General features: G+C 36.9%; 1 protein-coding gene across 2 annotated transcripts in view; it reads right to left on the bottom strand.

Moving 5' to 3' along the window:
• The window catches only part of LOC107725731 (pleckstrin homology domain-containing family A member 7-like), a 39,439-nt gene extending 26,180 nt beyond the window's left edge, over positions 1-13,259 (bottom strand). For both annotated transcript variants that reach the window (XM_016535108.1, XM_016535109.1), the window contains exons 1-3: positions 13,111-13,259; positions 12,934-13,010; positions 12,754-12,811 (exon numbers count right to left, since the gene is read on the bottom strand). In XM_016535108.1, the coding sequence (XP_016390594.1) occupies positions 12,754-12,811; positions 12,934-13,010; positions 13,111-13,193 (218 nt within the window). In that variant the 5' untranslated portion in view covers positions 13,194-13,259. The remainder of the gene's footprint in view (positions 1-12,753; positions 12,812-12,933; positions 13,011-13,110) is intronic.
• Between the last annotated feature and the right edge of the window lie 4,439 nt (positions 13,260-17,698).

The raw sequence follows: 17,698 nt of genomic DNA, 5'->3' as shown, positions 1-17,698 counted from the left end.
TATGTACAGTTTACTAGAGAAGGCCAAAATGAAAGATGCAATCAGAGAAAGATTGTGTGTGTGTGTGAGTGTGTGTGTGTGTGTTTGTTGTCTGACTGGTTTTCTTTTGATTCATTGGTTTAATTTTGTGTGTTTCGGCAGTGCCTTGTTTGTGTTGTTCATTATGAACACAGTTTCACAAACTCTCTTGCGTTTGCGGTCAATATCATGACTAGTTACTATCTCTGGACCCCCTCTTCTCAAAAAAAAAACTGTGTGTGTGTGTGTGTGTGCGTGTGTGTGTGTGTGTGTGTGTGTGCATGTGTGTGTATTAAACTGAGTCAAAGTTTTTCACAATGGCCATGAAAATGCGGCATGAACCAGTCAATCATCTTCTTTCATTAAAGCTCTATTAACTTCCATTACCTCCTTTAACAAACACTCACTGACCTAGTTAATTAAAAGACTTGAGGTCCTGTCAAAACATCAAAGGTTTAATTTTAAGCTAAATATGGATGCACTTAAATCAAAGTTTTCACAGAGCGGACAAATCCTCATTTCACAGGCCATGGACTTCCCTGAAAAGCTGAAATTGGGATAATCTCTCCCTTTGAAAGGTGTCTGTGGGGAAGATTTTCTTTTAGTGTTTGATGTAAACAGGCCAAATTTCTGCAGGTCACACTTAGGAAAGAAAACAGACATCTGGGCCCGTATTTATCAAGCTTCTTAAAGTGCCATTTTAGTCTTAAGTGCTGAGAATTAATTAAATTTACTCCTACTTTCCAACTTAAGTATAAAAGCAAGTTATCAAATTTCTTAAAGCTAAGAAACACCAAAATCCCGTTTGTGGCACAGCAAAGTGTCGTGAATCAACTCGAAGACTGACACTTAAGATTTAGTCCTACACTTTGCTTAAATTACGAATGAGATGCTTGATAACTAACTTTTAAGCGCAGCTTTGAGCCAAGAATTTTTTTACACTTAAGTCAATTCTTAGCAGCATTTTTGAGAGTAATTCTCAGAGGCTTGATAAATATGGGCCCTGATTCTTATTTGATTCCTAAGCAAATGAGAGTAAACAACCTTTCAAACCAATTTATTGGAAGCAGGGCTCAACAAAAAGGACTGCTCGATAGCTCAGAGCTAGCATGAAAGACACTCTGAACAGTCAACAGAATTGGAGTTGATGTAAACAGATGAGAGAGAAATCAGATGTTTATCATTATACTGAATTTGTGCATTAGGTCTTAAAGTGACTGCAGCCTAATATACAATGGTGTGGCTGACTCTTAACTTTTATAAAGAATATCTCTTTGGATTTGAGACTTTAGTCTTTGCAAATTTACAGATCTTCTTTATGCACCAAGAGCTTGTAACACTCCAAAGAGAAAGGAAAAAATGAAATTGCATCATATGACCCCTTTAAAGTGACTGCAGCCTAATATACAATACCTGCTGCTTTCTCTGTCATTTATGTTAATCAAACAATAAAAGACAAGAGAAAATCACTCGCTGCTCTTGATGAATAACTTTTGTAGCTTTAACAAGGATTAATACATATTTAATTTATACAGCGAAGACTACTGAATTATTACATTTCTGTACCTGAATGCCACTGTTAGACTTACTGTACCTAAAAACTATTGCATCTTATTTGTATCTTTATTCGGTTGTATTTATTAGTGATGTTGCTTAGAATTTGGTTTATTTGTTCTAATTTTATTACTGACTGTTCACTTGCCTTCAATAACTTTACATTAGTTAGGCTAGCAGGTTTTTCTGTGGTATCAAGAATTGAGGTAACGAGAATTTTGAAACTATACTGGTAGCATAAATGGCTGCCCACTGCTCCGGGTGTGTGTTCACGGTGTGTGTTCACTGCTGTGTGTGTGCACTTAGGATGGGTTAAATGCAGAGCACTAATTCCTAGTATGGGTAACCATACTTGGCCACATGTCATGTCACTTTATCTAAAATTTTGGTGTCATAAGCTTATTTTTAGAATACAATGTTAGATGGGTCAAAAGCAATGAAATAACTATTTTAACAATAAAAATAACTGATTGATGATTGATTGATTGATTGATTGATTGTGGGGTCAGTTGAAATTTTGCAAGGCAAGAAAAAAAATGTAACACTTGCCAGACTGGGTGAGTAGAAAAAATCCCAGCATTGAGCCCTGGGAAGTGACTTTAATTTATGGGCATGCTCTATGCGAACAAACTAAGTGGTGTTTTCAAAGATTCAATTACATAAACATTGAAAGACCTTTAATTTACCTTTTCATGGTTTCAAAGAGCTTTGTCTGCGGTGGAAACAGATTGAATTTAATTTAACAGCCTTGCACACTGTAACAATTCACAACATCTCTTACAACTGCCATACATGGACCTTGACAGAGGCCCTTAAATAAAACCTATCAGAGTCTACAAATATGTAACAATAACATTTATTAGACAGACCCGAATGTTAATTTTGAAGGAAAATTATTTAACTGTCAAGTGACCCTGATTTTGACATTGCAACTAATAGAAAATATGGATACCTCAAACCTCTGACACCACCTGCTTTCTTCTGCTGCTGCTGCTGATGATGTGAGTTTTTAAATCCAGTATTTTGCTGTAGTTTCAATACTTTGCCCTATTATCTGGATCAGTACAACAGTACTACCCACCAAGGCAGGATTTAATGATTCAGAAACAATGAAACAGCCTGGGCACTATCAAAGAGACTTCAAACAGAAATCATTATGAATAATTCAAAATGCAGAAAAAACAGACCCCATTTTAGGTTGGATATTCTTCCAGTAGTTTGGTCTTCATACAAAACCTCCCTGTTCATGCACAGATAATACATCCCATGGCAATATTAATGTGCAGTATTTCTACGCTTTACACAACCCTGCTTTCTCAAAACAAATGTGAACATAATACAAAAAAACCTGTAACTAAACATGACAGATTTCCACTGGAATTATGTGTGGTGTTACATCACTGCAAACACCAAGAACCAGCAGACCTCATTCTGTCCTTATTAACTATTTAAATTAGTATCTCGGATGGAAAAAAGGGCTTGAAGATGAACAGTAAACAAGAAAGCCAGAGCATTAATACTGCATTAATGCTGTTTTTTTTATCATTTTTATATTTTTAATATTATTTATATATTTATTCTATTGATTGCATTTTCTTTACTGGAATGATTATACTATACATTGCATTTTTTCTTTTTTTGATTCTTAATGATTCTTTAGTTATTCAAATTTTTACATTATTTTACATTGTATATTTTACTACTACTACTAGGCCTACTATAACTACTGAAATTTTGGAACTGTAAGAACCATTTTACAATCTAATTTTTGCATGCCGATTTTTTCTCAAATAACATTGCATTCAACAATGGCATTCATTTGTAATATCCAAACAAAACGAGACATCTATCAATATTCACTTAACTGTGTGCACCTGTGACCAGTCATCTCTCTTAATAGCATTTATTGGACATTGTCCAATCCTGTTTGCCTCCCTAAAAAATAACTGTAAACAGAATCAGCAGGCTGCAGTCCAGCAACCGGTTCACTTCACTAGCACACAGTACTAGACACTGCAAGAACAGTGTTGGTTGTGCTTCAATTTTTTGTACATGCAATACAATAGCTTTAAATGATAAACATGAGTGCCAAGCTGCACCTCATCTTCTCAGTTTTGCAAACAAGTACCTGTCTATTCCCAAGATGACCCTGTCCGTCTTCGGCCATGCAAACTTCTGTCTGACCAGCACCGTCTCATGACCTGAGTCCCCTTCACAACCACAGCAGTTCCCCATTCCCGCCCCCGTCTCTGTCCGTGCTATCTCCTATCTCTGCCTGTCTAAGTCTGCCAGGACAGGACATGCGATCTGATGCTGCACTAAGATGCCAATGCTAATGTTTGCAGTGAGGGCACTGGGGGTTCAGGAAGCCAACGCCTCCTGTTTTCACAAAGCATGCCTTTAGCTATAGCCTCATCTGCCTCTCAATTTCTCCTTTGTCCCGCCACCTCCGGCTAGTGCTCTGTCCTGCAGACCCCACCGCACAGCCCACAGCCACTGATATCCATCACAAGCAGATATGACAGAGGACACTGTTCCATATGAATGCATGCATGCTGTGAGACAAAGATAAACATCAAACTCAAGTGCCTAACAAGTGATATATCACATTTACTCTGACCTTGAAAAGAGATCAAAAGGAATTGTTTGATTTAGATTTTTTTTCCCTCACTGTCTGTCATAATGCACTGCCAAAAGAGAGCATTTTGTGAAGGTTTTCAATTCACAAATCACCATCTGTGGTCTGGAAGATAGAGAATTCATGTAAAAGAGAGCAGCATCCTGTGGTGCAGTTTGTGAGTCTGATAATCCAGAGAAGGTGACCTGCTAGATGGAGGTGGAGTGCCCTCTACCAGCATCAGATATGGGACAAGGTTGAAAAGATGAAAAAAATCTTCTAATCAGACCCTCTCTCTCTCTTTTTGTGGGCCATTTTAATTGACCTGCCTTGCACAGCTATGATAGCAGCAAAGAAATTACATTGCAATCAGACATTGCAATCAGGGGCAATTCTGACAGTATCTTCAATCACAAACAAGCTCATGATACTTTCTCTGCCTGAGAAAAAAGATTTCTCTGCGATACTATCTTTTTGTGGTGTGGAAGTGATTTTTTATTTTTATTTTTTAGGATGTCCAGCATTGTTATCTGCAGTCTAAAGTTTTTATAAAGGTAACACATTAGTATGGACCAATTCTCACTATTAAGTTGCTTATAGCATGCATATTACTAGCATATTGACTGTGTATTAGTACTTACAAAGCACATATTCTGCATGATCATATTCTACATCCCTAATCCTACCCATTACCTAAACTTAACAACTACCTTACTAACTATTAATGAGCAGCAAAAGGTTTATTGAGGCAAAAGTCATAGTTAATGGTTTGTTAATAGCAAGAATTGCACCTTAAAATAAAGTGTGACCCTAATAAATTTTAACTAATATCTACTTTTCAAATATGTCATTTGTAATATGAATATAAATAATTATGTTATAATCATAAATGAATGCATGAACATCATCAATATGTAATCAAGTATGTTTGAGGACAGTTTTTTTACTCAGATTCCCACTTTTCCCCTGCAGACTAAAGATCAGATGCCTGATGAATATAAATGGCAAAGCTACATTTCCAGGAGCTATACAGGATCCTTCAGAAGTGTTTCCAATAAGAAACATGTCTTCTTATTATCAATGTTGAGAACGGTGTGCTGCTTAATATTTTAGTGAAAACCGTGATACGTTTTTAAGGATTCTTTAAAAAATAGAGTTCAAAAGAACAGTTTTTATTTTTTATTTAAATATTGGTCCCACTTTATATCAGGTGGCCTTAACTACTATGTACTTACATTTAAATTAATCATTTGATACAATACACTTAATGTGTACATACAGCGGGTAAATAAGTATTGAACACGTCACCATTTTTCTCAGTAAATATATTTCTAAAGGTGCTGTTGACATGAAATGTTCACCAGATGTCGGTAACAACCCAAGTAATCCGTACATACAAAGAAAACAAAACAAATAATTTCAGAAATTAAGTTCTGTGTAATAAAATGGAATGACCCAGGGAAAAAGTATTGAACACGCTTACGGAAATGTATTTATTACTTTGTACAAAAGCCTTTATTGTTAACGACAGCTTCAAGATGCCTCCTGTATGGAGAAACTAGTCATATGCATTGCTCAGGTGTGATTTTGGCCCTTTTTTCTACACAAACAGTCTTCAAATCTTAACGGTTATGTGGGCCTCTTCTATGAACTCTGATCTGTAGTTCTTTCCATAGATAGAAATCCTTCTGTAACCAATGCCATCAGTATGTTTTGCAACAATAAGGTTGTGAAGGTCTTGAGAGAGAGACACATCATGAAATGTTTCTTGTGTGACACGTAGGTAATGAGACTTTTTATAGGCTATCAGTTGGGACTAAACCAGCTAATATTAATTTCCACTGACTAGGGGCAGGATTGCTTTCTAATTACTGATAGTTTCAGCTGGTGTCTTGGCTTTCCATGCCTTTTTACACCTCCCTTTCTTCATGTGTTCAATACTTTTCCCCTGGGTCATTCCACTTTATTACACAGAACGTAATTTCTGAACACATTTGTTTTGTTTTCTTTGTATGTATGGATTACTTGGGTTGTTACTTGTTACTGACATCTGGTGAAAATTTCATATCAACAGCACCTTTGTAAATATATTTACTGAGAAAAATGGTGACGTGTTCAATACTTATTTACCCACTGTACATGTTTTTACATTGTAATTATATTTTTAAAATACCTGCATGTAATTACATCTGTAATTAATTTCTGTAATTACATTTAGAATTACACTGTTGCTCCATCCCTTGCACCTTAACCCACCCTTAAACCAACCCATACCACCAAACCTGTCCCTATAACCTTACCCGTATCCCACCTCAATACCAGCAAAAAGTCTTTTGCAATACAATATGAACACAATAAGTACATTGTACATATTTTTTGATGACATAGTAGTTAAGGCCACCTAATATATGTTGGGACCGAAATCTTTAGTAAAAATGAATAATTAATTTTACTTAATAAAAAGTATTAATTCCTTTAAAAATTTTAAATGGTAGTATAGATAGTCTTGGGATCAGAAAGCCTATATTTTGTTTGCACACTGAGAAAACGTATATTTACCAAATAACATTTATTTGCTTGCATTAATCCTCAGTATTTCTGTCTGTATGGGAACTACAAGTAGACATACTGTTTGCTTTCTGAAAGACTTTGTGGAAATAAACTGAATATATAAATAAATTAAAATATAATAAATAACTGAATTGTCTGAAATGTCTAATTGTCTTCAAAACCACCGAGTACAGTATGTTGAATAAGTATGTTCCTCATACTTATTACCTCTCAAAATCCATAATTTCACTGCTTGCAATCTAAAAATTATCTTCATTAAGGTCACACAACTTGTCAAACAAGTGTTTAAAAAACACTATGCCCACACAGACTTAAACTCTAACTCAGAATAATAAAAACCAACAGTAACTCTCACACTCCCTGGTGCTGGAGATGTAAGTCAAGTGTAACAGTAAAGACAGGATCTGAGAATCAAGTTACAAAGACAATGTGCTCAGTGGATTTCTCCCACTCTCACAGCCTGGAGGCACATTAATATGTAATAGCTCAGGAAAGCTCACTCATCTTTATCATAAAGAGATTCATTAATATGAACCACACTAAACCTCTTGACTCACGCCCCCTTTAGGCCAGAGAAACATCCTTGTTTCATATCCTAAGGGTCTAGGCTGTGCATGATTAATCATTTAGTTGCAATGGAGCTTGAATTCAACCACATACAGTTCAGACATTTTTTTTAATAAACCGTGTATTTGTGGTAAGCATGTACTACACTCATGGGATACTCTTATACATTTGTACAACTGAAAAGGTCTTTAATATCCATAACATTACCATTATCGAGACCTGTTGAAAACCAAAAACATGACTCATTGAGAATACATTGTGTTCTTCTACAGTCAGATTCCCATACACACCCCCTGCTGACTGTTAGGGTAACTACAGTCCAAATGATGTGTATTGCACCCTGGGCTGGGCATCACTGTGAACGGGTGTTTACCAAAAGGCTACAATAAGTGCTTCTGTTCATAGCATTGAAGATTTTTTAAGAGCTTTGTTTGAGAAACCTAGTAGCAAAAAGTTCCTTTAGCGCATCTGCACTTGTTTGCAAAACTGCGCTCCATTTCCCGCCCCTAAAATGAACTGTGGTTGGTCATGAAATGTGTAGTTTTTGGACAAAATTACAGTGACCTTATCAGTAATTGATCTGTCCAAACTAAAAGTGAAAATGTTGTTTGATGCAAGACAGTTGGCTTTAATCAATTATTGCTTTACTGCATCTCACCTAACTGATAAAACAATGAGGACCAATCCTAATCATTTTTGCATGGAGAAAAGAAAGCAGTGCTGATAATGATCATCAGAAGAAAAAAAAATCTTCTTTTACATACTACCTGATAAAACAGATCAGCATAAACCAACACCAAGTTGAAAAAAATCAATATAATGCAAGGAAGCAGTTTCACTGCAAAGGTTCATGTAGTAGCAAGAAGGTGTTTTTTTTAACTGAATACAATCCCATAATGCACTGTATCAGACTATCAGAAAAAAATATAAATGCAAGATGGCAGATGCTGTCACGATATCAGTCAGCTCTCACTATGGACTACATTTCCCACAAGCCCCGCACCTGGAACTAATTACACACACACACACCTGTTGTCTATCTGGAGCACTATAAAGGTTGCTCTCACACACACACTCACTGCGAAGTATTGTGATTATGTTGATGATTGTCTGTTTGTTCGCTACTGCTCCGTGCCTAGCGATTCCTGAGCCTGAGTCTAATCTGTCTGTTCCTGTGTTTTGACCTACTGCCTTTGTTTGACTTCGCTGTGACATTAAAGCTGCACTTGGATCCGACCCTGCCTTCTTGTATCCTTCCATCCGTAACAGATGCAGGGAGAGAAAGTACACTAACGTTTAAAAGTTTACGGTCAGTAATATTCATTTATTTATTTGAAAATGCTTAATTGATGGTTTAAATGGTTTTTAAATAGTAATATTATTTCACAGTATTACTGTTTTTACTAGATGTTTTGATTAAATAAATGCAGCTTTGGTGAGCATAAGAAAATACTTTCAAAATCATAAAAAAAACTTAACCCCATATTTTTAAATGATTTCACTTACTGTATATTTACATACACACACACACACATATATATATATATATATGCAATATTACATTGTAACTAGACCTTTACACACATTTAGGACTCCTATTCCCCCAAAGAAAGCTACAACACTGGATTTATGGCAGCGGTGACAAGGTACAATAAGCGTCAGATGTGCTTCATCAAGTGCTGCCAACATTTTTCACAGCCCATCTCTCAGCCACACACTCGGTAATACGTCAGATCCTCCATCATATCCACCTCCAACAATCACTGGTCATCATTCTTCAGCCTCTACTTCCCTAGAGGAGGGAATGGAAAGGCCAGGACAACAATAATCGGCACTCAAACCCTGAGTAAAGACAACATTCCCTCTCAAATATTACAGCTCACTTTCAGCAACTCGTTAAAGTTAATTATTTACTTGATCCACAGATCACAAGTTTATTTCCTCTTTATTGCACAGGGTTTTGTTGTTGCATGATCGGGCACTCCTATTTCTGAATGCCTGAATGTCATTGGTGGCCTGCATAACTAGTCATAGCTTTTGAAAATATGATCACAGCGTCTGTTCTCTGCCATGAACCTGATTCAACCACTGGAATGTTTGTTAGATTAATTTCCTGTTGGGGCCATGAGAGGTTAAAAAAATGTATAAAAGGATGAAGAAATACTGCCACAACAGATTCTAGTCCTTGCTTGAAGCTGGGCTCAGGCTGCTGCACTAGCAGATATTATTCTGTGTGAGTTACTGCCCTGAAACTCATAATAATTTAATCATACCAAATGCTTTCAAATGTTTCACCATTTGCCTTTAAAGGGATAGTTCACCCAAAAATGAAAATTTGATGTTTATCTGCTTACCCCCAGGGCATCCAAGACGTAGGTGACTTTGTTTCTTCAGTAGAACACAAATGAAGATTTTTAACTAAAACCGTTGCAGTCTGTCAGCCATATAATGGAAGTTAATGGGAATCATGGCTATGAGAGTCAAAAAAACATAGACAAACAAAACCAAATTAAACCCTGCAGCTCGTGACGATACACTGATGTGTAAAGACACAAAACGATCGGTCTGTATAAGAAACTGAACAGTATTTATATTGTTTTTTACCTCTGATTCACCGCAATGTCAGAACTGTCCTGAGCGCATTCTCAACAGCCGGCGCGTGACGCAAGAAGAGAAAGAAGACTTCTTCTTCTTGCTTTATGGCGGATCACAGACTTATAAGTGCATTACCGCCACCTATCTCTCAAATGGACCATTGACACTCCTAATTGAGATTGTAGATAGAGTACGCGTTCTTTCTTTGCGTGAACATTTGGGCGGCGTTATGCAAATCTTCCCACATCGTGACGTAGACATGTGGGGTGTGTTAGAACGAGCCGTTTTAGGGGGGTGTGGCAGAGTCTTAACTTTGATAAAGAATATTTCTTTGGTTTTGAGACTTTAGTCGTTGCAACTTCAGGGATCTTATCTATGCACAATCAGCTTGTAACACTCCAAAGAGAAAGGAAAACTTGAAATCGCATCATATGACCCCTTTAATAGATTCATACAACTTCTGAATGTTGTCAATCAGAAACCCTCCCAGTTCCTTCAGAGATATTGGAGGAGAGAACTGGCTTTTCACTCATCTCTTTAAAACTGCCCACAGTGGTTTGATAATATTCAAGTCAGGTATTGGCCAGGGCAAATGAAGTTTATCTTGGTGCAGGTTTTATGATCACGACACCATATTTTCAATTGCAGCTCCTTCGTGGATATTGGCTTTGCGATGTTCTCAGTTGACGTTTTTTGTGCAAGCTTCAAGGTGAATACTGAGCTTTTCTGTAGTAATTGGACACAATCCTTCTTAGTTATCAATGGTTCCTATCATTAACTTTCGATTTTTACTCAGTATTCTGCTTTGATCATAAAGTCTGGCCATGCTTTATGTGAGCACTGCGCAGACATAATCATAAAGACCATTGTTCTTAAAACATGAAACAATTAGGCTGTTAAAATTAGAGAAGCTCCTGCTAAACGGGTTCCCATGATTTGCCCTTTTTGGAAGTCTGAGAAGTCACCCATTTCACTTACGGCTTCTACTTAACACATATACTGAAAGACAACCTAGACAATATAGATTACGAAAGAATAAATACAAAAATAATCGCAACATTTGTTTTCTTTTTTTTTTAAGCCAACAAAAATTATATTAATAATGGGTGCTCGCACTATTTTCTCCAAATCCCTGTAACTCTTAGTTTCATTCAGCTTTTTGTTCCCTAATCACACTTCATGTCACACTATACAGATTCAGTCAGGTGAGCTATAGGAAGTCACAACTGCATCCTGTTTGTCTTTAATCAAACAGGCTCCACCCATGCAAGATCCTCAAACAGACTGGTGCGTAAATGTCATGTGATGCATTTTGGATCTGTCAGCAAATAGGCATCCAGGTGTTATCCGAGTGTCTTCTGCTCTTTCATACTCAAGATCACAGCTCTGACCGCAAGTACAGTATATGATCATCATCTTTGCATCTGTGCTGATCAACCATCTGTAGTGAGTCTAATGTCAATTTCATCCCCAAATCAGCACTTCATGAGTTAAAAATCTAGACAGCCTAACAGTGACTCCAACTATGTTTATTCAGAGATTTTGTTCTACTCATCCTTAGACCCTGAGCCAACTCTGAGGATATGAGAAATCACTGGGAGAGACTGAGACTCAAATGTGGAGCACTACATGCCAGATATGAGATTAAACACACACCTTGCACAGATTCAACTAGGAGATGATACCAACACAAACATCTTGGAGCAGAACAACAAGGCAAACCAAAAAAAGAGAGACTATAATTTCAGGGGATTTTTTTGAGATGCACTGCTATGGCCAAGTCAGTCTTTAGCAGAGGTTCTCAATCAGAGGACTGGACTAGCGGGCCTCAGCAGACTTCCAAGAAGGCTGCAGGATGACTTAAAATGATTAAAATTAATATATTATTATTAATAAAATGTATATTATTACTAATTAAACTTATTAAACTTTAGTATTTAATATAAATTAATACAATTAAAATGCAATAACTAATACATAATTATAGCAGAAATACTGAAGAGACTATCTTACCCTCTATGAGGGGCATTTGAAAATTGTGTTGAACAATGGGGAGGGGAATTTTCACTGACAAAATTATGTCATTTCAATAGGAATCCACGCAGGTGTTTGTTTGCTGCAGTTGAATAGATTTGCTGATACACTATAGATCAGTGGTTCTTAAGGTCCAGTCACTACAGAATTTTTTTTTTTTTTTTTTCACAAACACAGTCACTTTCAAACCACGCAGCTTTCCAAACTCAGAGACCAACTGAATCCGATGCAAAATCTGTGTGGGGAAATCTTCGTCCTCATGCAGAATTCTTGCTAGTGTGCACCATTGCTGCAAATGCCTTCAGGCTTATGCAATAGCAGAAGGTCAAACTTGAGTAACTTACATATTCATAATGAATGTACAGTATAACAAAAATCTTAAACTTAAGATATTTTTTATGTATACAGCGCACAGGGAACAAGTATTTCAAACTTACTGTGTGTGCATAAAGCAAAGCATTCAGCTTTATCAGCATTTCGGGGAATTATGGTACAGTAGCTCGGTTTTGAGACTCTGCCAACATGAGACATCAACTGTAAATTGAAAGGGGCGTGTACACCTGTTCTGTTCTGTTCTGTAGACTTTGTACTTGAATGCCAGTCTTCAAAGACAATAACTGTGCGTGTACTGTAGCTTACCTTTGATACCCCTCGTGCACAATTCTCAATATTCATTTTTTGCTGATCAGGAGCCAGGCAACTAGCACAGCCATATTAAGCCCGCTTATGACCTGTCATCCACCTGACGCACTACAGGACCGCAGTAAGGTGTAATTGCTATAAACACATCCACTTACTCAATAAAGAAACTCGCTCCTTCCTTCATAAACCCTTCCTCCCAACCTGTGGGTAGATCTAGGAGGCAAGAAAAATAGAACGTTTGCGAAACTTTTAGCATTCAATTATTCTTTTATGCCTATGCAACACGAAATAACACTTAAATACTGAAATGGAAATGAAAGCCTAAATGCACTTACCGGATCGGATCATGTGTCCAGAATTGACAGGTTCACCAGTGCAGGGATGAAGCCAAGAAGTGCTTCTCGTCTCATCGCTGGCAGGAAAACAAACCACCTGTTAGCGATGCAACTGGCTGGGAAACACTCGAACGGTATGAGAAAGAAATTCTTTCAATAGTAAACATATATCCTCACTCTAAGAAAAAGACCCTGCCGTCCCTGCACACCCCATAAGAGTAGTTGTCAGGTAAGGTGTCCCGCCGGAGCGGCGCCGCCATTATTCTCGTGTAAAGTCCTGTCTACCTCATATTCTCTCCTCGCTTTCCTCTCCTTGTAGCGATCAGCGCTCGGGCAAACGGCGATTAAAGGGGAGGGCTAACTTTGCACTTGGCTTTCAGTGAGCAAGGTTGGCCGACAAAAAAGATAAATTCCTTGCAATACAGACTTTCGACCTGCAACGTATGGGAAAATCATTGCCCACGCTCTTGAGATCATATAATAATAATGTATTTTTTAGGCAAAACAGATTTAGACAATTTTGTCTGGATGTATATTGCACTGTAGTGCTTGGTGTTCCATTAAACTGAATGTTCCCTATGCATGTTTTTCAAAGCATTGATTGATTGATTTGATTGTCTGTTATTTGTGTGGTTCTTTGTTGCAGAATAGCCTCTGGGTTGCCAGGTCTGCCTGTGTAATATAAACGCATACAGTTCCGCTTCTTTTTCATTGGTTAGGGAAGTTTTATTTACACAAATTAAGGTTTGTTAAAGGTTCTGTAAGTTTTTCTGGCATTTAAAAATTATTTGAGAATTTATTTTAAATTAGTAAAGCACTGAAAGAAGAGTGCCTTAAAACATTATTAGGCTACTTAAGTTACAATATTGATTATCCCCCTTACAATTAATACAAGTTTTTTATTTGTGATTATTTATTATTTGTGATGTATTTATTTATTTATTTTTAATCTTAGTTCTGTGGACATACTACTTCAGTTGTAAATTCCCTTAGTGTTTCCATAGAAAATAGTAGCCGGATTTCCTGTTTCCACTTATTATCTGCAGTTCCACAGACTTGGCAACCTGCCTGTTGTATTACTCATAGTTACTTATTACATATTTACAGTAAAATATATTGTGCAGTTGTTAGCTTAAGTTATTTCTTCTTGATCCATTTAAAATGACTAGTTTAGCAGGTTGATTCAGTCATATTAAACATGTGTTATGTTGACCAGTTCATTTAAATTTTACTACATAAAACACACACATAAATAAAAGGGCTTTACATTACAAAAAAGATCATGTGACACTGAAGACTGGAGTAATGATGCTGAAAATACAGCTGCGCATCACAGAAATAAATTACAGTTTAACACATATTCACATTAAAAACTATTATAAATTGTAATAATATTTCATAATTTTTACTGTATTTGTGATCAGTAAATGCAGCCTTGTTGAGCAGAAGAGACCAATTTTTTAGAAATATATAAAAATTCAATTTTGAATCACTCTTTTACGTTCATTAATTCATTTTAAATGACAAATAAAATAAAACCACAATAAAAAAAAAAAAAATATATATATATATATAGAGAGAGAGAGAGAGAGAGAGAGATGTAAAACTAGTGGCTAGGTGATGCTCTTTTTTTAATTATAAAAATTATAAGATACATTTCTTAATTTATTTATTCATTGTCATACTGAAGATAAAAGACAGCTGAGTGTGTCCTGAATTAAACTGAAAAATAAAAACAAAATAAATAGCTTTATACACAAAATAATTATTTGGAAACAAATTATAGTTGAACATTTCTGGGGAAGCAGAAAACATTTTGCCAGTGCAATATGTACACCATATACTGACATGGACATTCTGTAGATCAATTAAAAAGATAAATAAAACAAAATGACCATTTGATTACAGATCACGGCACCACTGCTCCTTCAAACATTTTCTTTGTGAGCTTTACAGTAGACATGGATCATTTGCCAGTGGCATGAAAAATACAAATAAGATTATTTATTAGGGCTGCCAGTACATAAAAGGTTCACTCAATAGTCTGATGTGGTCGTATTGTGACACCTAGAGGCATGTCAGTATAAGGCAAGGCAAGGCAAAGCAAGTTTATCTATATACACAATGGTACAAGTGCTTTACATAAAAGGAAGTAAAATAATCATAAAAAAAATAATCACAACAATAAAACAAGGAATTTAAAGCAAAGTTACTGACACATTTCTGTTCGCTGGGAGTACCACCGTCAGTCTGCTGGTGAGTGAAATGAGATGGCGGAGAAAAAGAAGATGAGGAAGGAGTATTTTGAGAAGCTGAGTCTGGGTCAGCAAGCAGAGGACCAAGCTGCTTTCAGGGATTTTGAAGACCTTCCCCCTGCAAATCAGGTCCAAACCACTGAAAGTGAAGTGAGTGGCCCTGAAGTTCCTGAAAGCTGTTCTTTACTGCCCAAGAGGTTCTTGTGAAAGCTGTTCCTGTCACAGCTGCCCCAGACATTCCTGTCTCAGACTCTCCATCCCTCAGTCTGATGAGAGTGGCCTCTTCATGCCTTAGCATCTTGCAAGGATCCCAATCCCTGGTAGCATCAGGCACCTTGGCTTGAGGCACTAATGTCTGCATCTGGCAGTTTTACTTAAATATTAAATACATTTAAAAAACAACTGTGCAATGTTTCTGATTCCTCTGTTCATATTCCAATGGTTCATAAAGTTTATATTTCTTTAGAGGATGAAGTATGTTGCATATATAATTAGCATTTTCACTGTAATTTAAACTTCATTTAAACAATTTAATTAAAATAATTTCATTAATTTAATTAAATTTTTTCCTCCCACAGCCCAAAATGTCTTGGATTAGGTGAACTGAAGATTCTAAATTGTCCCTCCCTCAACTTGTGTGTAAAACAGACTTGTTTATGGATTGACTTGTGTATGGATTAACTGGTTCTCGCCATGAATATAGCCACAGATGCTGGAATGGTGTTAAGAAGAAAGTAAATAAATATTTTTTTTGTAAGTTAACTGAGATCCCTAGAAGATATAGTGAATGTAAAAGACTACACAATCAAAATACACAATTAATTTATGTATTCGGGTGTATAAAAGTTTAAGTTCAACAGTCTAATTTTAAAATGTACTTTAACATTAAAGGCAGAGTAAGTGATTTTTCAAAAACACTTTAGAAAACTGATTCGGGCCGAATCGCAAAACAAACTTGTAGCCAATCAGCAATAAGGGGCGTGTCTACTCGTGATGTGGAGGAGAGCGCGTTGAGTGCATGGGACGGACATTAGCCGAGCCGAGCGACAGAAAGATAGAGATGGCGGATAAAAAACAAAAGAGGAAAACGTCTGCGGAACGATAAGGCAAGAAGTAGGACCCGTGTAAATATCGGATCAGCTTTCCAGCGCTGGAGAGAACTCAAGGAGCGGAGGCCTGCGATCGGACGCCGAGGTTGCTTTGTTTCTTCTCAATAGGTGAGTAACAACGTGTGTCTACAACAGCTAAAGTCTGCCTACACTGGACGCGATCAAACGACTGTTGAAAACCATTTGAAATTTGTGTCAGCACGTCATAAATAGAACCTGGCAGCAGTTTTCTGTCGGGGATTTGTTGTGCCGCGCCGCTCACGTCCGTAGACATGGTGTAACATTGGTTTTGCTTTGTTTCACAGAACTAATCGTTGCCTGGGTTGCGTACGTATATGTGGGGCGGAGCTATCAAAATAGGGGCAAGACCCTTTTGGGGTAGAGGCGTGTTTGTTTTGGTGATTTCAAATATCAACATTGGCTACCAGAAATCACTTACTCTGCCTTTAACGTTTTAATAAAATCTGAGGCAAATTTACATGTACATAACAGAATACAGAATGTAGATACAACTAGGCTGCCATCCATTTGACCTCATGCTTAAAGCTTCTACATCTTAAATAGCTATAATTTATTGTATTAAACTGTGCAACTTGAATCATTGTCTCTTGTATTTTAGCATATTTAAAAAAAAAAAAATCGTATGCACCAGAATCGGGGGAGGCACAGCTTCCCCAAAATTTTGAGGTGAAAATGGGAGGAGGACGATTTAATGTTAATAAAATTCACAATTAATTTCAATTCATGTCTCAGAATAAGGAGAGCTGAGCTTGCGTGCCTCCGTTGGTAAAAAGAATTAGCCAATCACCATCGAGTGTTTACTTTAAGCGCTGAGGAGTGTTGAGAAAAGAAACCTAGCAAGGGAGGCAAGCCTCCCTTCTGGTATATCAACCAATCATCATAGAGTCGTAAATTACGTGATATTAGTTTGAACGTCTCCCGCTGCGCTGATGATGTACCAAGTAGGCTACTTGTAAGTAGCGAATGCGATATTGAATATTTGATCGCCAACAGATTTACCAAGCTGTCATTCAGACAGTATATACAAATTAAAAATAAAGGGAGAACACGCCTAAGCAGGACATAGGCTAACGTTACAGCAGTCGGCTCTTTTAACACAGACTTTTAAGAAGGGATGGATGTTTGCTTCAAGTGAAATTATATTATCGTGCTGTATGTGTGTCGTTTTCTGACTAAAAGCAACCAAAAAGCAATTTTAAAGTGGTTAAAGGGGTCATATGATGTTGCTAAAAAGAACATTATTTTGTGTATTTGGTGTAATGAAATGTGTTTATGCGGTTTAAGGTTCAAAAAACACATTATTTTCCACATACTGTACATTATTGTTTCTCCTCTATGCCCCGCCTTTCTGAAACGCGTCAATTTTTACAAAGCTCATCG

Source organism: Sinocyclocheilus rhinocerous, unplaced genomic scaffold (assembly GCF_001515625.1).
Source record: "Sinocyclocheilus rhinocerous isolate Xijiao unplaced genomic scaffold, SAMN03320098_v1.1 scaffold426, whole genome shotgun sequence".
NCBI lineage: Eukaryota > Metazoa > Chordata > Actinopteri > Cypriniformes > Cyprinidae > Sinocyclocheilus > Sinocyclocheilus rhinocerous.
This window is presented reverse-complemented; position numbering and strand designations above follow the sequence as displayed.